Below are 24,392 nucleotides of genomic sequence, written 5' to 3'. Positions count from 1 at the left end.
AAGGAATATTTTGGAATCTCATTGGAAAAATCTGAGTTCTAGAGTAGTAAAGGGTCTTTTGGGAAATTGACCAAAATATGCCTGATATTATTTAAGTGCCTCGATCTTTATGAAATTGATCAAAACTACTAGGATGAATATGTTTTGTCATTTTAAATCTGAATCTGGACTTTGGTGCGAAGGCGATGTTGTATGGGTGGTAAGTCGACGTTTGCTGCAATCTTGACATGTCCAGAATAGTAGGTCGATGACTACTATCACTTTAGGACAACAAAGACCTCCCATATGGAAGGTTTCATTATAGACCACCGATCGAGGTGGTGTCGGCATTTTTGGACCTTTGGTCAGTTGTACATATCTTGTTTAACTTTGTAAATAGAATTTGGTGTAGGAAGACCGACTTTAGCTGTGGTCTGGATGCCTAACACCTTCCCATGCCCATAACTTGATATATACCCTAGTATCTGGGTAGACCAAGGCCTTTACACTGACTCCTTCCTCACCAATGCCTCTTCCAATCTGGAAGAGGAAGGGGGACCCCATGGGTATTTTATGCATACAGTGGCGACTCTGGTGGGGACTATCAGACTTCTAATTAGACCCTTTGTTCCTCATTCATTTTTTGTTTCCTGTATGATTTGGTTATAAATATATTTTGACCCATGATTTGTTAATTTTATTTACATTCATGACATATAATTACTGCATTGCGTGTGCACTGCGTGGTTTCCGTGTTCTCATGGCATAGTTAACAAGTCTCTTATGAAGATTTGGGTTACCCACAATGAAACCACACCCCTTAATCCTATACTCATTAGGCCTAGAATATGAATCATTCGGCGGGAGTGTTCCTTTGTGTGCTTTAGGGTGTATATATGTCCGAAGAGAGTCAAAGACGCTATATTTAGCATTCAAAGATTGTTTGATTGAGTTATTCCCCTAAGGGTATATAAAAGGGATACACCGCGTACCTCTGATTCACTCCCTGTTACAGGTGATAGGTATATCTGGTGTTCCTTGTCAAAGGTAAACCTTATGTCCCAAAGCGACCATCTACATGCATCATGTATGGACATAGATTCGGAAAACTAAGGTGCACTACATTTTATTTAGCAATTATTTGAGGTTCAACCTTGCACTTTGTGTAGCTAATTCTGCTTGTCTTGGTCTATCGTCCACCAAAGGATGAACTAGGTTTATCTCTAATGTTGGAGATTCACGTGTTTATAGCTACATCAGATGTTGGTTCTTACGTCCATACTGAATGTTTAGACCCATAGAGTGATGCCTACATAACCAGTCCGATGCAGGATACGCTTCAACATGGCAAAGATTTCACACTTCTATCTTGATGGAATGAGGCCAAACACAAACGACATTAGGGTAGTTGTGAATGACTAACGAATGTAAAATATAACTCGATAGGTAAGTCTCAATCCCCCTTGCTTCTCAAACCCCAAGTTTAAAGAAATTATGTGTTCTTATTAGCAGCCGGCAAATGGGATAGGGTACGCTAGCATTTCTGTGTCTTGTCTCCCATGAAATGACATCATTTCCCTTCTATGGCCAATTCCATTTTACCACACCTCTTTCAATTTTCTCTGAACCACTGGGATACCCATCCTTTTTGCCATACCTCCCACTCGTGTGCTTCTCTTTGCTGCTCTCTCAATTTTTATATATTGGATTTTCTTAAGGTGGTCATTGCAACCCCTCTTGTTAGAGGACTTGGGAACTGGAGGGGATAAAGATTCTGTGAGATTTTCCCAAAGACACCTCTCAGATTTCAAATACTTTGTAACCTAACATTTTTGCCCTACTAGGATCACAACCTTTTTCCAAAAAGGGTAAAATAATCATTTCACATATATCACTATCAAATTAATTTTAAAAAACCTTTTATACCACCCTTAATATTTAATTTAGACAGTGCTTTGGATAGCTGACAGGGTCCATTTTGGATTTTAAAAGACCCGAATCGACCAAACCAACAACAGCTATCAGTTTCAGTTTGGATTTTAAAAACCAATAACCCAATCGGTTAGTTTCGGTCCGGCCCAACCAAAACTGAGGGTTTTGATCTGGTCCAACCATAACCATAACCTTTTGCTGCCATCCTTCTAGCTCAGGTCAAAACAATGATCAAATCTTACCCGTGGGATCCCCTCCCCTTCAAAATCAGACACAAAAAACCTTTTAACTGTGCCTCAAAGCTATAAATGGCAAGAAGAGGAAACGAATGTAATAAAAAACTAATCTTTTGCAATTCAGAATATTCACTCACTCATATACCCTCTTCCCCCCTCTGTTTTTTTTCCCCTGTTCTGTTATTTTGTATCCAACAAACCCCTCTGAGAGAAGCAACAACGTTAGCCTCAAGGGTCTCTCTCATAAATGAAAGTTCTTTGGATGTCCTACCACTCTATAATCTCTTCAAGCTTTTCTTTCTGGCATCCATCTTCTTCTTGTCAGCCTGAACTTTTGCAACCCCACCACCAGCTTCCTTCTTTTGTACTGCTACAGACCCACCAACCATTGTCCCTGTAGCTGGACCACCACCAACCACAGCCTGATCTTGACTAATCGCCCCTCCTTTGGTAGTTGTTGACAAGGGAGTGACTGACACTGCAGCACTGGATACTGCATTCTTTTGATCAATACTGAGAACTGTTGTGTTTGCCTGATCAACATTCAGAGCAGTTGTGGATTCAGAGATAGCTCCTGTCTTGGACTTGGCTTTTGATTTAAGAGCATGAATTCCAGTATAGAGCCTACAAAAAATCCAGAAAACCCACACTTTCCTTCATTTGTTACCATCATCATCATAGAAAAATAATCACCAAAAAAAACCAAAATTCTATAGAAAAAAAGACGCTGCGATCTGGAAAAGCAGGGAATGTTGCTCAAAGTTGAACCTCTTGTGACAATTGAGTAGTAGTAGTGGACAAGAGTTACACAAATGTCACTAGATTCCATCTTAGTGAAATGGCATTCTCATAAATTTACCACTTTCCATACTTTTTCAGATCCAATTTTGATTTATGAGTGTGGGGTTGTCTGCCACATGGACCCCCACCATTTGTCCATGTGTGCGGTGGCAAGGAATGTGAGTCGTGACGATGATGAAAGGTCACCAGCATTGGGACTCATCATTTGATATCTGATCAGACAAAAGTTCTCAATAGCAAATTTCCATAAAAGTTTACTAAAAGAAGTTCAATGCTAAAAAGTTCAGACCAGGATCTGAACCCAGTTTGAAAATCTTGGAAAACAACCGTGATTTTTTTTAGATTCTGCACATAATTAATAAATAAATTCCAAAATAAAGAGTTTACTAACAAAAATCCTTCCTAAGCTAATATACCCTCAAATTAAGAGGTCATGAGACCAACACCTCATAATTAAGAAGGTCATCATGAGTTCAAATCTCCTTGGGGCCTAAAACCAAAAATCCAAAAAGAAAAAAAAAAATCCGAGAAATCTTTTCCGACACACATGGTTGTTTTCATTCATAGCCAGGTTCACTCTAGGACAATCTTCCCACTGCCAATATGAAGTTCCACATGCATTGTTGTTTTCCATGTCACATGAAAAATAACCCGACAAAACATGAGGTTGAACAAAATGATAGGAACTACTCACCTGGCATGCTTAGCGTACTCCTCATAATTTTCAAGCAACATCTTGCCAGCCTGTTCATTTAAAGCTGATTCTGGAAATGGCTCTATCAGTAAACACCTGACTACCTGGAAATATAAAAAGAGAAAACACCATGAAGCGCATAAGATTAGCCACGATGAATTCTGAAATGACTCGTTGCAGCCAAAACATTGAAGAAAAGGAAAATGACAAGTAAAACATCAGATAAATTGAAAGGAACATAACATACAAGAAGAACATGCCGTAGTCCGAGACTTGGATTCCAGTCCTTCTTCAATGTGTTGACACAAATCTCACCATTCGTAGCGATATTTGGATGGAAAATTTTTGTCAAGAAATAACCTACAAAAATAATTATTCAAGATGAATAAAACAGTATTCAAAAACATATTTACTAAAACAATCTTTGATATCCACAATATTATAAGGCATTGTGCGGTGACCCATAGCAGCATGTAGAAGGTGTAGAGGATTAAACCCATCAATAGATTTCAATCATTCACTTTTATCAATGCCCCCAACTACATTTGGGTCATTTTGTCGCAGCATCAAAACAATAATTGATGGTTTAACTTTTGATACAGAAAACTCTTAGTGGTAGACACACATGTCCATCAAATAGCTAGACCTTAATAAGGCTTCCTATACATTTACCAAAAAAATAATAATAATAAGGCTTCCTATACTAACACACTTAATATACTTCATGGACTAATGGCCCTGCTGATGGAAGACCATAGTGTCTACAATAATGCCATGGTACATTTATTTGTTCTTTTATTAGTACTTCTACAAATGAAAACAGTTTTAGAACAAGAAAAACATACCTTTCGGAGGAGAATGAGGAAAGTCACGAGACAACAGCAACTTCATGCGGAAAATACCATTTTCATATGGAGTCCCAGCTGCAGCAAGGTCATCAAGGCTTTTTATCTCATTAAGTATTCAGTGTTGGAAAATTAATGTTGCTCGGGAAGTTAAATACACACACCATCACCCACCTGGACCTTCAATATCGGCAAATATAGTAGAAAAATCATCATCATTTACAGCCACTTTGATACCCTCGGGCGGGGTTTCATCAAGATTCTTCAACTCTTTTGCAAGTTGTTTTATGACATTCGGTGGAAGATTTTCATTAGTTGCCTGTCATAATGACAAGTTGACAACTGGTTAGGAAGAACTTATTTTCCTGGAACACACATAAGTCAACTTAATGCACTGGAAACTGAATGCAAATTAGACGAGAGCATGTCACCATCCGATAAAGGACTTCTGGTTGGACAAGTTATCAAACCTCAGCCTCCCCCCCCCCCCAATGCTCAACCCAAACTACAATCATTTTTAACAGAGAAAATCTTACCAAAGCCATGCAAATGTAATAGGTTCTTAACAGAGATCTTTAATTCCTTTTAGTGATGAGATAAAATCAATAAAGTAGCACCAAAATCTTCTCCAACTTGCAGAGTAGTTTGTTGAAGAAGTAAGACGCTAGTTGAGCTAACCACTGAAAGACCTGCAGAAGATTGAAAGGAAGCATTAGCTTAAATTATTCACCACCAAAAAAAAATGATGTTATTATAACTTCCAGTGCCATGCAGAATCAACAGTAAGGATTACTTCTTTTGGATTCATTGAAGGAAAATAAGAAATCCCCTTTTCCTTGAAGAGGAGTTTAGATGGTTGTAATATCCAAAACTCAAGCATATATATGTCTGTCATGTTGTGTACTTGCAGTTAATAGATCTGCTAGGTAATTAGACTGAAAAACTAGGGCAAACCTAGCCAGAAATACATCCACAAATTTTGGAACAGGTGGCATGCCAAAGGGACAGGTGGAAAACTTCAATCATCCTCCTATCCTGATGCTAGAGTCGTAGCACTTACAGATCTAAAATGAATGGATAAGATCTCCCCTCAGATATGGACTGGATTTCTCCAAAATCCAGTTTCTGAGATCCTCTTTTTGACACAGAATGATGGACAGCTTAATTGGATGAGAATCCCAAACACACCGCAAACTAAGCAGGTGAACAACCAAGAAACTTCATGAATAGATCCCAACTACAGTGAGACCCACAGCACGGCATAGATCCCAACTACATTCGGTGCCATATGCACAAAAGAACCAGCAGTTTCCAGTCCTGAGATTTGAAGCTAATAATAGATTTTATTAGATATCCCCGTGGTAGGAAAACACAACAATTTAGAAGCAAAATCTTTCAAAACGCAATGAACGACTACCATAGAAGTGAAAAAACATGTCTGTGGTTACATGCTTTGGTTAAGTGTCATAAGAAAATATCTATATTTAAGGCTCATTTTAAATTCTCAAGAGATCCACCAATAAATATAAGTCTCATGCATAAAAATAATAATTTTTTTCCAAAATGATATAACTAGCCAAATGTTTTATATAGTAGCGGTCTAGCGGATATGGAAATCATATCATTGTCTTGAGGTAATTCACATAAACAATTATCGGGACCATATTCCACACAAATGCAGTTAAAAAAATATGACACACAAATTGAAAGACAAACAGAAGCATAGAAAACTCATCAACAACACTCTACTTGTAGAAGTGATCAGCAACATTCAACCTAAGATGTATCAAGTCTCTCAAAAGATACGTACTGAAGTACCAGAATCCTCCAAACCTAGATGACAATTTAAGAATAAACCAAACAAGATCAAACACACTATTTCACTTCATCAAACTAAAAAATTAACTCCAAGAACATCTTTATATTAAAATGTTGCCTTCACCACAATAGCATGTTTCTGTAAGACACAATCCACAAACTGGCATCAAATACTAACCAGTAAAGTTATCAATAATCTAAATCCATGTTTATCGACATAGATATCAAGTGCAACATCCTACCAACCATCAAGTCACTAATTCCATCAACAAATTGTTGTTTAACAAAGAAGTAAGTTAAATCGGTCATTTTCCATGTACTTTAGTTCCCCATACTATAGGCCAAAAAAAACCCCAATTCTTAGGTAAGGACCAACCTCCCATTCAATCCCCCCTCCCCCCACAAAAAAAAAAAAAAAAAAAACCCCCGCAAAACAAACCCTTTTATTTAGATATAAATGGGATCATCAAGGTACAAAAAACACAGCCAAAAGAGAGAAGACATGAAACAAAACCAGACAAACCCATTTTTTTAGATATAAATGGGATCATCAAGGTACAAACAACACACAGCCAAAAGAGAGAAGACATGAAACAAAACAATTATGAAAAACTCTTCAACAATGCATTTGCTAAATACACATAAAAGCAAAGGGAAGGCGCAAATACATAGAATGGCCAAAGAAAGTGCCTGAAGGCAGACCTTCAGCCCAAGTTAGTGTGAGATCAAAACTTTGCCACAACCCATCTCATGAAAAATGCTCCTCTAACCACTTAGTGCAATACCAGAGATAAATCAAGAGAGCAACTTGCCAAAAAAAAATGCCTTAAATGAGCAGGAAACCTCCAAAACAAAGTTCCACTTCAAAGTACAATCACCTACAAGAATCAATCACGCAATCTATCAGAGACAAACATGGAAACCTTGGATAGGTAGAAAAACGCAGAAGCGAACGATTAAGGAGCACAGAAACTAAAACCCACTAATCTATTAACATCTAATGCAGTAAGAGAGCGAAAAGGAAACCCTATGGCCCAAATGGAAGATGAAGCGCTAATATGCTCCCATTACATCAAACAAGAGAGTTCATATCCAAGCAACACAGAGAGCTTGCCTTTTGCAGCCGAACTAGTTTCTGTTTTAAGCAAACCCAAAAGAAGGAACCAGGAGAAGTACAAGAAAATCAGCGCAGAAAGACTCACAACGAACAGAAACTAAAACCCACTATGATATTAACACCTAACGCAGAAAGAAGGGGGGAAAAAGACCAATAATGAAAGACGAAGCCCTAATGTGCTCACATTACATCAAATAAAAGAGCACATATCGAATCAACATACAGAGCACGCCTTTCTAACCCTAACTAATTTCCATTCCAACCAAACACAGAAGAGAGAAGCCCATGAGATATGCAAGAGAAATAGCGCAAAAAGACTAGACTTTTCCAAAAAAGACAGATTCACCGACGATCCAAAAAAATAAGTGATCTTTGGAAATCCAAAATCAGAAACCAAGAATCCATAGATCAATAAAGCACACGAAAAGCATCACTATCATCGCCTATCATCATCATTATCATCATCATCATCATCATCATCATCATCATCATCATCATAAGAAGAAGATGAAGAGAGAAGTAAATCCAAACCAAAGAGGAAGTACCAAAGAAATCTAAAACTGAAAGAGAAAGGAAAGTAGTATTGTATGACCACTGCTGCCTCTATGAAAGAAATATAAACCAGAGAAAATCACAAATGGGGCTAACCTGAAAGATGAAGAAGGAAGAGCAGATGGAAGAGGGAAGACGAGATCGAGATTGAGATGAAGATTTGCTCCGGTTACTTTTCGGAAAGGTAATCTTGCATGATTGGCGTTGGTTCTGATATTTATTTTAAAATTTTAATAATAGAAATACAGAATTTTAATTAAAAAAAAAAAAAAAGCGTTTCAAAATGACGTGTCTCTCTATATTTCATATTGATTTGATGCTTTTCATTGTTTCATTGGCCCGTTTGGTTTTTTGTACTGATTTAATAAAGAACCTGCACGATAATGGGTTTAGTTTTGCAGTTCAAACTTTAAGATGACGATACTACCCCTGCTGCTTCAACAAAATCATATCTTTAAGGCTCTAATTCTCATTCTATCATGTTATATTCCTTGTGGACTACCAAGAATGCCCTTGTTCTTGGTGATTATTTCAAATTGATACTTTTGTTCTTGGAGTAAAATAATCTTTTTACTTTATTAGATTTAAGAGAAACTAATTTAAATCATTGAATTTGAATAGTAGGTTTCAGACATTATTTTTTGGGATAAGGTTTTCTAAGCAAGTGACATAAGGAGCACAGCAATGAGATGCGACAAAATAGTATCACACATTGGAGATTAGCGATGTATATATAAGTCATCTTTTTTCTCCTAAATGAGTGAACTATATTCATTTTAATGAGGGTTTCCAAATTTTCAATCTACTTTCTTTACTGAATTTCCAATTTTATTCGTTGGCTTAAATTTGGTAAAGATTAAAGGTATCTCTAGTTTGTGGATTGAATGTGACCCTAGTGCTATTGTTATTTGCATCCAATATCAGCCCTTACCTTGGTATGTTAAGCAACATTGTTATTTCTTCATGCAAACTCATCCTTTTTTTGTTCAACACGACATCATTTAGGATGTACATAAACGATCCACCTTCAAATTTGAAAGGTTTGAGAACTTTTGTCTCATATAAATTTGTCTCTATTGCTTTGAGGTTTTCTATTGATGACAATGTCGAAAGTAGAGTATTAAGACAATTTTGTATTTTGTTTCTTTTGTCTAGCTAAGATACATAGACGTTAAATCTTGTACATCTTTCTATATCTTAATATAATTTTTACTGACCTTTAGAAGAAAAATAAAAAAGGAGGGTTTCCAATTTCCATCTCTTCTACCACATTTTACATTTTTTCTTTCCATTTCAAGTATGTTTTAATAGTGATAAATATATAATAAGTTCACATCAAATTATTAATACTTAAAAATATAGATTAGCGCTATATATCTTACTGCGTCGTTAATTTCACGAGTCATTAATTCGATAATATAAAAGGAAAAGAGATCGTTGTTTTTGTTTTTTTTTTTTGGTAAATTGAAAGAGATCGTTAGTTTCACGAGTCAACATATGTTAGGCTGATTCATAATGTGAAGAAAATCCTAGTAGTTCAAAGCCAACAATGACTATCAAATACCCTATAGGGATACTTTTGGTCCCCCACCTTAAAGATGCATTCATCGATAACCCAACCTTGTGAATTGTATTATATTATTAAAAAAAAAAAAAGGGAGAAAGTTCTCTATCTGGGAGTGTGGCCTATGCCAGCATTCTCATGAGTCTATCTCTCTCCTCCCCATTTGAAAAGACATCTCCACCCCCTTGTTTTAAGGAGGAGAGAGATAGACACATGGGAGTGCTGGCGTAGGCCACACTCTCGGACAGAAAACTACTTCCCAAAAAAAAAAACAAGAACCCTACGAATAAATGGGAAGTAATTTTCTGTCCGGGAGTGTGGCCTACGCCTATACTCCCATGTGTCTATCTCTCTCCTCCCCAGAACAAGAGGACTTAGATGTCTTTTCATATGGGGTGGAGAGATACTCACTACGCCAGCACTCCTCCCCCAAATGGTATTTGTTTGATATTTCTTTGGATTGGTATAACTGTGATTATATAATAATACCAAGGGCAAAATAGTCGTATCAAGTAATTGAATTGAAACCCAGGGGTAAAATGGTCTATAAAAATTAAGTTCAATAAGTAGAGATTGTTGGGGTGCAGGTTTTGCAGGTTTTGTCGTATTGTGGGAATGGGAGTTTTTGCCGACACGGACACTGGTGTCAAAGAGAGTTACCGTTGGAATGTCATCAAGCTGGACGTTAGCAGGTAGCCGTTAGAGGTGCCAACTGGCAAAGCAAATCAACGGCTCAGATATCATCAGATCAGTAATGTGAATGGAGATCAGTGAATTCAAAATTTTAAAATTAAAATAAAAGGACATAAAAGGAAATAAAGAAAACGTTGAATTGAATACTTTTTTTAGGGTGGGAAGGTGGGGAACAATACTCAAATGTTTTGGACCTAAACAAATTAATAGAGAAGGGCCCATGGGCTTTATTTATCTTCTTTATAATTTTTAAGTAGAAAATCTAAACAAATTAAGAGGAGTTGTTCACTTTAGCTCCTTGAGATACCCACTTTTACAAAAATATTAAGAAAGATATCTTTCTTTATTCAACTAATCATATCATTATCAGGAGAATGGGGTCACTAAGTAAGCTTTGTCCTCAGTTAGGCTGGATGCTAAAGAAGAGGTTAATAAGGAAAAGATGGAGTTGGCCACCACAGCTGGTTAATAATAGGTATGAAATCTTTGACGCAAACTAAATTGTTTCTGATTTTTGGTGGCTATCTCCTCTTTCTAGGGAATAAATGCCAGAACTCTTTTGGTTCATTCTATCTCATTGGAAAATGATATAAATATCTTTTAAATTGGAGAATACAAATAAAGATCTTTTTTAGTCCATCTTGAATGAGAGTACAATTACGTATATTTACTATGTATGACCTAGATTTTAGAGACGTCAAAATCTTCCTTTAATATATGAAATTGTAGAAGTGCTCATGTTTTTTTTTGCTAACGAGGGTATTCAGACCTTCGGTCTAACTATTCCCCCGAGTCCATGCGTGCCCCACAGTCACAGGACTGGGTCATTCAAGGATTTAAATAGAAAACCAATTAAACCCAAGGTGAGTGGTTCCATGCAGGTAAAAGGAGTCGAACACAGATCACCTGTCGATTTAGACCAGCGCCCATGCCAACTCTTCTACCCCCTTGGGGTTAGTGCCCATGTTTCTTATTTCAGCATACACATATCAATTTCCACCAATTCTTACATCTTTATACACTTTAATGAGTGAATTTCGCATATTTTCAGAGACTACAAATGTACTAAGAGCATCCGTCGACTAATTATTCACCCAAAATAAAAAATGGATTTCTCTCGAAATCTATTTAAGAACCAATTTAATATATCCACTCATAACAAGTTTCTATATGATTTCTAGTATAATCTGGAGACATTAAGCACAAGCAATATAAAGAGTCATTCCTTGGAAATAGTAAAGGATTACTTTCTTTAATTTCTATAAAATACATATATTAGTTGAAGGTAACTAATATTAAAATAAAAAATTCTATTTATCTATTGATTTCAATATTAGTTATATTCTCTTAAAATTTGTTCCTGTTTGTTTCGATTACAATATGAACATATCAAATCAATTTTCCTACTCCTTATTGTTTACTTGTTTAACTTGAGAAAGATGACTTAAGGTGTTTTTACTCAATTTTTCCTCACTACAAATTATGAATGTAAGGTTTTATTGCGATTAAATTTAAAAAACAAATCGATCTAAACCAATATTAACCCGATATTAAAAATCCAAAATAAACCAAAATCATATCAAATCAAAAACGAAACTCACCAAAAACCGAAATTCCTTAATGGTTTGGTTTTGGTCTCACTCATTCCTAGACCGAAATTGATTCAGTCCCTTTCTCTCTCTCCCCCTACTCCCTCTATTTGCATCCTCGCTCCCTCTTTGATGATGGTTGACATTTCTGGTGCTTCTCTATTGAAAAATTATCTCCTCCAGTTCTCTGCCCCGGCCCAGCTCCCCCAGTGTCTGTAATAAGGGGGGTTGGACCCCACCTAGGCTATGTGTTCGAACAGGGGATAAGGTGGTCATTGCACCCCCCCTTATTATAGGCACTGGGGGCACTGGGCCAGCAAGGAACTAGAGGGGACAAAGATCCCTTCTCTACTAGGTTGGGGCGCAGGAGCACCGAACAAGAATCAGCCTCAATTCGTTGATCTTCGGTGTGCCAGCTTCTCTTTAGATGGAAGGTCCTGAGTTCAACTCCGCCTGCCCCATTGGAGCCACCTGCTTGAGAGGAAACTCCCTAGTGAACATGGGGGGCCCAGTATCTCCCGATTTGTGTGTATTGCGGGTTCGTGCACAAGCCTTGAGGGAATTCGTTGGCCAAAGACCAGACACCTCCAGCTCCCCACCAAAAAAAAAAATTGTTTTAGTCCTTAATGAAAACCACATAGTTCATAAGTAATTTCAAGGTGAGAACGAGGAGTCCGTTCTTGCTCTGTCTCTTAGATCCATCGTCATCAGTCATCGAAATGGTTTGTATTCTTTTTACTAATGGCGTAGTTGAACTAGGCTTTGATAGAACTGTGATCGGAATGGTTCTGCAGAGTTGTTCGATTGAAAACTACCCAGTGTGTCTTTTTCAATAGCCTCACCTGAACTATTTGAAAAGCTCATTTTGGTTATTTCATCACTAGCATTCCAACCATCGATGAATGTCACTGAGTTTTAGTCCAGGGAGCACCCAGCACGCCCAGGGAGCATCCAGCCGTTGGGCTGTGCTGCACACATCCCTAGGCATGCGCCAAGATGTGTGCTGCATCACCCAACCCTTGGATGCCCCTGGGCAGAGCTTGGGCGCTGGCCTCCCTGGAGAGGAGCCGGATCCAATTTTGAGTACTGTTAAGCTTCTTCATTGCAAATCATACATGTATAAAATACCTATAATATAGAAACAAGTGCAGAGCTTCACCAATTCAACTAGATCTGCATAAAGCTCTGCCGCTGGCAAATACGTTTTCTAGTTGCCTCTCAGTAACAGAAATCTCTCTTATAAATATTTCAAACCCGCACCCCCCTTTCTTACAAAGATAACTCCCTATTGCACAACCATACCAAAAATAAAAATTGCACAATGCATTGAGTAGGCAAAGCCACAAATTTAATAATGATGCAGAAACTCTTAGAATAAAAGAAAGAAGAGCAATAAAGAACATGCAAATATATGAGTACAATGAAAAACAGATCTAGTTTTCTACTCCATATGAGAGATATTGCCCACAATATTTTTTCATTCAAATACTGAAATATAAACAAGCACATCCTGTAATGGAAGAATTTTTATGAACAATTGCATTGCCCCAATCACACCTCTTGGCTTAAGTTTACAACACTTAATACTAAGCTATAATCAGGAACTTATTATTCAGCTTTTCTTTTAATTCTAATTTGATCCCCTTGGATACTATTATAAAGTCCTGAAAGATTTACAGAAACTAAAACCTGAATGTAATGTATGTAGTTGAGCTTGATGACATTAAAAAAATGTGAGTAAATACATTTTGTACAAAGAAAATTTCTTTCATCATATTTCATGAATGAAATTCAAATATTCGAAGGTAACATAAAATCACATACAAAACTGTTTGGGGGAATTGACAACTCTTTCCAACAATAGTAACATGGTAAACAATTGTGGACCATATACACGACCAGTCATCTAACTTCTAGAGAGAGGAAAAGGAAAAAGGAATGAAGTACAGGGAAAAGATACAATCTTTGATGAGAACCTTGATGAAAATGATTACTTTGGTGCCTTAAACTAAATAGTTATTGCTTTTTTCCATCTTGCATGTCCTCTTCTGTTTTCCAAACTACATCTTTAAGACAAGTTGAAAGACTTTTGTAGAACTGCAGAGAAAAATAGTTGTCATGAATTGGTAAAGACAAGTATTAAAACTTCCATGGGAAATTTTTATCTGAAAGAACATTGGATGATAGGAATAATTCAAAATATCAATGGTATCATTGGATATGAACTAATAAGTATCCTTACTTCAGAAATTAGTACTGGTTGTTACAGAGAAGCAATTGGTATCCTATTTTGTGGAACGGAGTTGCAGTATAATGTACAAAAGTTTTACTAAGACACCTTACATACCTTGCATGGTGATAACTTTAAGTAACATATTTTATATTTTCATATTTGATAGAATACTTTCAAAACTGTTTATCAAGAAAATGTCATTTTATGTATTTTCTATACTGTAAGTATATATTATTATTATTATTATTATTAATCTAGAGGAAACCTACATATGCATCATATGTGATGTAATTATTGTGAAAAGAGGCATATACGAGCTAAAGAATATATGTTAATTTTTGTGAACATTAGATGGATGCATTCTGGATTTCCCAAATACGGAATTTAGTGGCCCATCTCACTCAACGTCCCTCTATGTATGGGGCTCTTTCCCTTGTTTCTTAAATGATTCCCAAAATTCTTTAAAAAGAAGAATTTATCTTTTTTTTTCAAAAATTTCAAGCATTCTACTGACATGTGACAAAGAGGATTGGACTGAGGACCAATAGAAGTCTAGGTAATGATGTGAACAATAAGTCCACAAAGTTTGTGTTAAATAAAATGCACCATAGCTAAATTAAAATTGACAGGAAACCCGCCCCATAACAAAATATCTTGAAAATTATATATATTTTCTGTCGACACTTCTAGGATGAGTAAACTAGAGGGAAATATATTCGTTGCAAAACCTTATATATTGAGGGGTCCATAAGATCTTTTGTGCAACTTCATACATGTGTACCAATGACCAAATGCTCTATTGATTTTAACATACAATAATGTAATGGTTCTAGCATTACTTTTAACACTAACCATTTGTAGTCTGAATAAAATTAGCCGTATTCAACGTATCAGTGTGTTCTGCAGCGTACCGAAGTTTATCCGTGTGTCTTACCAATATCAATGCTATATCACCTATAGAGTCGATGTGGGATTATTCCCCAACAGATAGATGTACTTTTAGACATGCTAACTTATAAACCAGAAAAATACTTTGTTTTTGAATCATTTATCAGAATCCATTTATTATTCTTGAGAACAATGGATAGGGGTACCTTATGGAACTCCAAAGTATCTCCTTTTGCTTTCCGTACTTCAACCATATGAAGAGAAGGTGCCACTTGAAATACCTGATGACATGGATGAGATTGTATGAAATTTCTGAAAACTAACCAAATTCCAAAATCCAATAACATTGTTGAGTCTGAAGCAATACCTCAGTAGAAATTTTGAGGTTTCCCTTCCTACCCGCTTTCATATTCTCCAGCCTCATCTGAGAGACAATAATCCCCATTACTTCTCAACCAGGATGTAAAAGTATGTTTAACATCACTATATGGCATATAATTTAAAAATCTTCACCTTGTAATTTTTCTTGAGAACATCAAAACCAAGAGGTTTTGCAGCTTCTTCAATCTTGTTGATGATCTCACTGGGAGGACATTTTGATGTAAACCTCGTTTCCCTCTTAAACTCCTGTCACAGGTTATCCATAGGAAACAATCAGAGAGCATGCAAATGAATTACAATCAGTGACACCTTGAAGGATATTTAAGCTTGAAATTATATCTTTGAACACATCCAGATGCTTGAAATACATGATTACCATCAAGATACCCAAGGAAACCAATGAAGTAGAACCACATATATGGCCTATCAGATGGAAGCATACTGACAAATGAGCACAAATCCTTGAAGAAATAGTAGCAGTCATCCCCCAGCATTTGTGTATATCATCAACTCATACATTCTAGAGAATCTTTTGCCTTGTTCTGCCATTTAGAAGGCTTTTGTGACCAATTCAACCATTGAATAGACAAATCATCTTATGCATTGTCTACAATTTAATGGAAAATCTCAAATGTATGGCCCATAATCTAGTGGATTTTTCTCTATCATATTATTGTCATGACCTTTTCGGATCCATGTAGCCGACCCCATTCAGTTGGGATAAGGTTATGGTTGTTGTTGTAATCAATGGAGGACTGATGAGGCCATTTTGAAATTGAATACATAAGGAACTATGTGGATTGGCAATCTTTTAAATTTGAAAGCCAAACTCAATCATATAGCCCACCGTATATTGAATTTCCTTAAAAGCCTTTCAAATATTGACCAAAATTGATCCATTAATGCCACATGGTGTAGTGCCAATGAGTAAAAACATTCTAAAACAGTCTAGGACGACATAGAAAACTTGTACACAAAATTTAAGGTCCAACCAAGCTCCCACATCACAAATAAAAGCACACAAGGGCGCTTGCCAATAGATAACAATCTAGATATGCCAGTCCAGAAAACATGCAATAAGATATATATAAAAAAAAAAGGAACAGGTTTTATCGGTGAGCCTGTCCATACTCCATAGGGAATCTATGATCTATGGACAACCTACATATTTGTACTACATAGCCAGTCGAGTGAGGGGCTGAATTTTGGAGAGAGATAGATCCCAAGGTCCTCTGGTCATATGTCAAGTTTCAGCTCAATTGGAGTTGGCCAAGTGGCAAAATAAAGCTTCCAAAAATCTAGGACTACCAAGAGGGTGCATGGCGATGTTTAGACTACCAAGAAGGTGCATGACAAAAATAAGAGGCTATATAAACAAATTTAAGTATGAAATTTCGCAAGTGGCCAACCCAAACTATTCTCTAGATATCCAATGGTCAGAATTGCTATATCACCAATCCACATGGCACAACTGGTGGGTCACCCATAGATACTCTATGGGACTGGACCATCCATGAAACCTTTTGCCTAAAAAATTTGTTTTATTTCATGAAGTGCAACCAAGATGTTGCAAGGTGCCATTGCATTACTCCCAAAGCAGCAGCACTCATTACTTAAAAACTTTAAGATGAAAGGTTTGGTGGACAGTGGCCCCCCCCAAAAAAAAGAATCTATGAACGGGTGCATCTAGTTATGATTTGTAGAAGAGTGATGTGGCAAATCTGACTATTGGATATCAGAGGAATGGTTTGGATTCGCCAAATGTCAAATTTCAAACTCAAATTCAATAATATACCCTCCTTTGTCTTAGCATGCACCCTTTCTTGCAGTCCAAACCCAGTTGTCAAGGCAGCGCCTACGCGCCTTGTTGGTGTTGCCTTGATTTTTCACTCCTCCATCGCCTAGGGTCGCCTAGACGCCATGACAACTTAGTCCAAGCATTGGCATGCACCCTCTTAGTAGCCTTGGATTTTTCAATGCTTTATTTTGACATTTGACAAACTCCATTTGGGTTGAATAACAAGTGAGTAAGGAACCTTGAGGTATACTTGTCCACAAAATTTCAGCCCTACCCCACCTACAACATGGCAGAATTACGTGCCCATTTATAGATTGTATGGTGGGTGATCAACCTCAGAAACTATTTTCAAAAATTCAAGCACAATATATTTTAATGGGAAAATGTCTTTTGCACAGTCCTGTTTAGAAAAGCTTCTCTAAATGGTCCACCATTTTTTAATCAAATGACTGGCTGATCTTCAAGATTCAACCATTGGATAGATAGAGCGCATTTGGGTAGTATACATGTAAAATTTCATGGCCTATCTCAATAACATGGCCTGCATCTAGTTCATCTCCCCAAGTGCATTTTAAGCTATCAAACCAAGACCACATTAGTAGAAATCTGACAGGGCAATTATAACTGTTGTATAGACAGAAGACCAAGTGGATTGGCCATCTACTAAATTTCAAGGCCAAAATCAATATATGGCCACCATATATTGGATCTATCTCTAATTATCCATATAAATATATGGCCACCATTTTTTAATCAAATGACTGGCTGATCTTCAAGATTCAACCATTGGATAGATAGAGCGCATTTGGGTAGTATACGTGTAAAATTTCATGGCCTATCTCAATGACATGGCCTGCATCTAGTTCATCTCCCCAAGTGCATTTTAAGCTATCAAACCAAGACCACATTAGTAGAAATCTGACAGGGCAATTATAACTGTTGTATAGACAGAAGACCAAGTGGATTGGCCATCTACTAAATTTCAAGACCAAAATCAATATATGGCCACCACAAGCGTGATGTGGAAAATAGGACCACAAATTTTGAGATTCAAATATCCAACTAATGTGGCAAGTATCAGATTTCTAGGGCCATTTAGAGAAGGCTCTCCAAAAGGACCATGTAGGAAACATGTTCCCTTCTTTTATTTTTATTCTATATGTTCTCTCAATCCACTGATATATAACTCTACATCTTCATCCATTACCTTTTGCCATGCAAAAGAACAAGCCCACCCTTCATCACTTGGAGAATAAAGAAACTAGAGGTTAAATACAGGAAGTAGACAAACCTGCTCTATGTCAAACAAATTTCCAAGATTGAGCCCCTTTGACATAGAAATCAACTCAAATGCATTCATAGCTGTTGGCTTTTCTTCTTCTGTCTTCTCTGTCACATGATGTTCCTGGTATAATGTCAACAAAATAGATTGTATGAGTATGGAAATATCTTTTATCAAGAACCAACACTTTCTTCAATGGAAAAGTTAATTCAAGAATTTTGGTGTGCCTGGTCTTTCACTCACTTCTGAATCCTTAAAAACAGCTTCTACATCATCCAAGTTCCCTTCATACTTCTCATCAAACACAGGTGGCTTATAACCTTTCTTGAACCACTCATCCTCCAAAATTTCAGGGACAGTAATGCGCTGCAATTGGCCGAGGTAGATAAATTGAGGTTACAGAAATGTATCACTTTGACCTATAACATCATATGCACAAGACAGAATACAGCAGTTCCCTAGCATATCAAACAAAGAAATCTCATGGATATCAATTGGATCACCTGGGTGATCTAGGTAGCTTAGCTGCTTGTATGACATGACTGAAAAGAGCATCTAGGGATAATTATGCCAATATATGGGTCAGGTAAGCATTACTACAAATAGTGACCTTACATATGCTTTCTGGTTATTAAGTAGAGCAGCCACGAAGGACGCCCAATCATTTTCCACGTCCTATAGCATGTCCCTGGATAATGCAGCACCTCACAGGTCTCTATTGTAAAATGGTAAAGCATATTTGATATTTTCTGAGATAGAACCACAGATTGAAACTGTGATAAAAATTTCTAACATAGTTTCAATTATGCAGAATAAACAAAATCTCGGCTGATCAGATGTTGGTGCATATGACAGACCAGAAATCTGTAGACTCAAGCTGAGCCGGATTTGTGACTGCCAGCTCAGTCAATCTTAAACTGGCATCCTTCCGTTTATGTACCTTCCATCTCTCTCTCTCTTCACCCTCTGTCCATGCATTTGTTTGGTTAAGTGGGTTCCAGTGGCGGTAGGGATGAGTTGCAAGCATTAACAACACAAACCCTTTCACCACATTCTCAAAATTTAGCCATTTTGGTCCTTCTAAGTTTGATTTGATCCTTGTTGGTTGATATGTTAGACAGTCATCTTCAAAAAGCAGAGCAAATAACACTTAAACATGTTTGAGATACTCCTCTGTTGTGCACAATCAACTATTACCATTTTTATTGCACTTCAAAAGAATCCTGTAGATTGAATGGTTATATCCATCCATATTAAAATTCATCAAACCAATCCATCATTTTTTGTTGCTTTTGTTTAACATGAGAACTGAGTGTGTGAGCATTGAAAATATCTTCAACCTCGACGTGTGGGTGCACCTTGAATGTCATTGTGCACCATAATAAGATACACCCTCTTACACCATAGCACTACCATGCAATAAATGAGTGAGGAAATGGTTTTAAGTTCCCATAGAACTCATGAACAAGAGATATTGGGGAAGGAATTTGAAAATTTGGCTTTTAGGTGGCCCAAATTTATCATTGGAGGATGACAACTAATTGACAGAAATTTGAATAAAATGATTGGGATTGGGGATGATTGATGGAAAAGATATGGGATATGATCATATGAATTTGAATAACTAGTCAACTATGGTAGAGGAAAAAAATTAAGTGCTCAACTAGTGGAGATGGGATTGAGGCTTAACTAATGAAGATCCCCTCCTGTACTGTGGATATGTGAGATGAGTTTGGAGACCCTTTTTGGTTTTATACTTGTCTTCATGCCATTTGATTAAGCTTTTACCTGGCCTCAGCAACATTTCCTCTCTCAATCTATGCCATTGAAGGTTTTGGAAGTAGGAAGCAACATCCTTCATTTTTGGACCAAATGTGAAGCCCCAATTATGAAAGAAGGAAAGCATTACACATTATTCGGGACATACACCACGTGGCCAAGCAATTGTGACAACAAGAGAATCAGGTCTAGTGTTCTTTCTTTTTGTTAAGAAGGATAGAAGTTGAGGAATGCTATCCCTCATTTCTTTTCTAAGTTATTTCACTTTGTCAGTTTGTCTTCAATTTCTTTTTGTTTGAATTCTTATGCACGAAATTTGTGTCAATTGAATGTAATATGAAGGTAGCGAGTTCCCAATTACACCTGGGCTACATCAAGGATCAACCTTAAGCCCTTACTTGTTTGCGTTTATCATGGAGATGATATTGTGTTGGTGGATGAGACAAAAGCAGGGATTAACATTTTAAAGTTATGAAGATCTACCTTGGAATCAAAAGAAATTAAGATAAGTAGAACAAACAAAGATGGAGTACATGGTGTACAACTTTAGCCACACTACGACGGTTAATGAGGTGCTCAGTATTGCTGATAAAGAGATACCTCAAAGTGATTAGTTTAGATATTTGGTATCTATCATAAACATGGTTCAAAATTTCGCGATACATCGCCGAAATTTCGGTAATTTCGACACTACCGAGACTAGATGAGCTTCCGAAATGGAAAAAGTTCAAATTTCGTAGAAATTTCGGTATATTTCGTAGAAATACTGTGTATTGAGTATTGAACTATTGACTATTATGAAGTTTATGAGTTATGACTTATGCACTTATGACTTTATGAGTTTAAACTTTAAAGTTTAAACTAAAGGCTACATTTGATTTTATTTTTGTTTCATTACTTTGTTTAAATTACTTATTATGTCTTTGAGTACTTAAACAATATGTATTTAACTATTTTATACATCAGGGTCCGACCGTATACTGTCAATCAAGGGTGCAAACCCAAAACACCACTTTGAGTTCATTTTTTTTGCAATATGAAGGTTTAAATGTGTTTATTAGCTTAATTAAGGGTGTACATGAAGTCTCAGGCCTTAATATGGCCAAAAACCCACCGAGATGGAGTGCCGAAATATGGCAAAAAATATACCATATTTCGGTGAAATTTCGGTATATTTCGGATATCTCGACTAGCCCAAGATACCGAGATATCGCGAGATTTCAAACTATGATCATAAATAAAGAAGACGATATAGAGGACGATGTTTCCCAAAGGATCAAAATAGGATGGATGAAGTGGAGAGGTGCAACCGACGTGCTGTGTGATCAGCATATTCCTTTAAAACTCGAAGGAAAATTTTATAGGACTGTAATATGACCGGCTATGATGTATGATGCGGAATGTTGGGCAGTTAAGAAGCGGCATGTAGATAAACTAAGTGTGGCGGAGATGAAGATGTTGAGATGGATGTGTGGCAAGACTAGGAAGGATAAAATAATGAATGAAATATCAGAGCTGAGTTGGGAGTGGCCCCTATATATGAGAAGGTATGAGAGAGTCGTTTGAGGTGGCATGGTCATGGTCAACGGAGGCCTTGTGTTATGTGCTTAATGGGGTTCACTCTAGTGTATGAGCGCTAGATTGGGCCAGAGTAGTATGGGATGGTTAAAGGGCTTGATTTAACGTGTTCCATCAGCTCTGGAGCTTTTGACGTATTGGTCAAGTACCTAACATTTGGTATCAGAGCCAATCACCACGTCACGGGTTCGAGTCACGGAAAATGCTACCTAGGAGAAGGGCTACCTGGAGTTAAGTGAAAGCTGTCAAGAAAGGGCTACCTGCCGCCAGGCAAAAACCTTGGAGCAGAGTGGAGCTGCTTAGAAAGGGCTACCTACCGCCAAAGTGAGAGCTGCCTAGAGTGAGAACAGCTGAGGATGACGGCTACAGAAGCATGGTGGTCTGTTATGTGCCTAATGGGGCTCACTATAGTGTATGGGTGCTAGTTTGGGTCAGTCTAGTATGGGATAGATTAAAGGGCTTTATTTAACGTGTTCCATCAACTCTGGAACTTTTGGTGTATCGGTTAAGTACCTAACACCTTGGGATGCACCAGTATGAAGGAGTGATTTGATTCAGATTGAAGGATCTAAAAGAGCTAGGGGCAGACCTAAAATGACCCTAGAAGAAGTAGTGAGGAAAGACATGCATAGTTTGCGCCTTGTCTCAACTCTCAAGTATGGCCTCAAATAGAGCTGATTGGAGGGCTACGGTCCATGTAGCCAACCCATTTAGGTGGGTTATTGCTGAGTTTTGTCGTTGTTGTTGTGCTCTTTTCTTCTTACCACTTTTTTTTTTTACTTTTTGTCTTTGCAAGGATCCATGTAGCCGACCTTATTTAGTTGGGAGAAGGCTAAGTAGTTGTTGTAGAATGCAATATGAAGATCCCATAAAGTAAGATAAAAATTAACATTAAAGATAGTTCCATAAGGTCAACTTGAAAATGAAAACCTGGAAAGAAAGGAGGTAGGGGAATAAGAAACATGGCAAAAGATTTTGACTGTAATCAGGTCCTTCGTGACACTTAAAAATCCAATGAATATCTGATAAGCAAAACCATAAAAAGAGAATAACTGCAAGGAATTGTCCTTGTGCATTGTGCTAAGTCTCCTGAAAATCTATGTTGTAAACATGTAATTCGTTCACATGATATTGGACATAATTTCATTTCCTTCAAAGGATCACACAAAGGCCTAATGCATTATTAGTAAATCACTCATGTTACATATTCGTAGAATAGAAATCAAAAGGTATGACTTCTAAGAACAACTGTAGGAATGTTTTGAAGGTTAAGGGCATCTACAGGAAGGCCATAACTAAACTCTATTTGTTAAGAGCAGAAGTTGTCCTGAAGTTATTTCTTGATTGGTAACTTAGGGTGCCTCATGTTCACCGGGTTTTAAATTGTCTCAATTCTATATAGCATCATTGCACAGGCAGTTTCTCTTTGGTATGAGGTCTACATTCTTTTCTAATTTTCATTTTGTTAAAGGAAAAGTAATACTTCATAAGGATAAGTAATAGACATAAGCCAAGGAACAAAAGATAGAATGATGTCATTGGCATCAAGCACAATTAACAGAAAAACAATATCCTCCTTAATTGCAGTGCAACAAGAAAAATATTTACAGATTTAAGAAATTTCACAAGATCCATGCATATAGTTCACCAAGCCAAAAGTAGGATCAAAACCCGGTCAAGAAGAATTACTTACAGTCATTGGATTAGGATCTAAGATTCGAGTTATCAATTTCATGGCACCGAATGAAAGCCAAGGTGGGCAAGTAAACTCAGCAGCAGAGATCTGCATGTAAGAATGGAGCAACTAATAAACAGAAATGGGAGATGAAATAAACAAAGGAATTCTAAAATTGGTAAAATGCTCACTTTTTTGTACAGGTTCATAAGATTAGAATCATCAAAAGGCAAGTAACCTGCAAGCAATACAAATAGGATGACCCCACATGACCACAAGTCCGCAGTTGCCCCATCATAACCTCTATCATTGAGGACCTGATCAGGATGAGACATCAAATTAATGGAGGAAATTTACATTAAGACACTGTTCATTTGCCAAGAAAAGAAAAGAAAAGAAAAAAAAAATTTCTTCCCACCAGTTTGTATGGATGGATTCTGAGAGAGGATCTTGAGATTTGTGTGAAGTTGAGGTCCACTTTCTTTTATGTTCATATATTTTTAGAAACTGTAAATTACATGATTGTTATTAAAAGAAAACACATAAATGTTCAATTGCGGGGAACATTTGCTTTAAGAGAGTTTCCCATCAAAATCTTGCCAAAATGGCAGGAATATGAAGGGTTTTGCAAGGCAAAATGAAGGAGTGCAAGATATTTTTAAAAAAAAAAAGGAGTTTGCACACTTTCTCTGTCAAACCAAAACATTTAAAACCATATCGATCATTGGGTCCCACTGCATTTTCTACTCAGAATTTTCTTTTTCTTTCCTTCTCTTGTGGAATAAAATAGCCTAAAGGAAAACTAAACAATTATTTGTCAAGCAAGTTAATATCATGTAATTGGAACCTCTGGGGCAACATAATTTGGAGTTCCACAAGTAGTGTGAAGCAGCCCATCATCCTGCCAAAAAATATTTTACAGTCAGATTCAAGTTCTGCCCAGTACGACATATCTACA

The 24,392-nt window shown here is 37.0% G+C and overlaps 2 protein-coding genes across 2 annotated transcripts in view; both read right to left on the bottom strand.

Annotated features, from left to right (window-relative positions):
• Positions 1 to 2,404: 2,404 nt before the first annotated feature.
• Positions 2,405 to 5,176, bottom strand: LOC122666873 (ubiquitin-conjugating enzyme E2 22). Its single transcript, XM_043862969.1, has 6 exons — positions 5,024 to 5,176; positions 4,662 to 4,806; positions 4,488 to 4,565; positions 3,890 to 4,002; positions 3,643 to 3,746; positions 2,405 to 2,771 (listed from the first exon to the last, which is right to left on the bottom strand). The coding sequence occupies exons 1-6, from the start codon at positions 5,030 to 5,032 to the stop codon at positions 2,423 to 2,425; spliced, it is 798 nt and encodes a 265-aa protein (XP_043718904.1). The 5' UTR covers positions 5,033 to 5,176; the 3' UTR covers positions 2,405 to 2,422.
• An 8,390-nt stretch (positions 5,177 to 13,566) lies between these two features.
• The window catches only part of LOC122667818 (CBL-interacting protein kinase 32), a 37,718-nt gene continuing 26,892 nt past the window's right edge, over positions 13,567 to 24,392 (bottom strand). Inside the window, exons 7-15 of the mRNA XM_043864261.1 lie at positions 24,282 to 24,335; positions 23,626 to 23,751; positions 23,453 to 23,542; positions 18,646 to 18,768; positions 18,412 to 18,525; positions 15,455 to 15,568; positions 15,309 to 15,365; positions 15,148 to 15,222; positions 13,567 to 13,917 (exon numbers count right to left, since the gene is read on the bottom strand). Of these exons, the coding sequence (XP_043720196.1) occupies positions 13,837 to 13,917; positions 15,148 to 15,222; positions 15,309 to 15,365; positions 15,455 to 15,568; positions 18,412 to 18,525; positions 18,646 to 18,768; positions 23,453 to 23,542; positions 23,626 to 23,751; positions 24,282 to 24,335 (834 nt within the window). The 3' untranslated portion in view covers positions 13,567 to 13,836. The remainder of the gene's footprint in view (positions 13,918 to 15,147; positions 15,223 to 15,308; positions 15,366 to 15,454; positions 15,569 to 18,411; positions 18,526 to 18,645; positions 18,769 to 23,452; positions 23,543 to 23,625; positions 23,752 to 24,281; positions 24,336 to 24,392) is intronic.

Source organism: Telopea speciosissima, chromosome 7 (genome assembly GCF_018873765.1).
Source record: "Telopea speciosissima isolate NSW1024214 ecotype Mountain lineage chromosome 7, Tspe_v1, whole genome shotgun sequence".
Taxonomy (NCBI): Eukaryota; Viridiplantae; Streptophyta; class Magnoliopsida; order Proteales; family Proteaceae; genus Telopea; species Telopea speciosissima.
Note: the sequence above shows the minus strand (reverse complement) of the source record. Positions and strands in the feature narration are given on the sequence as shown.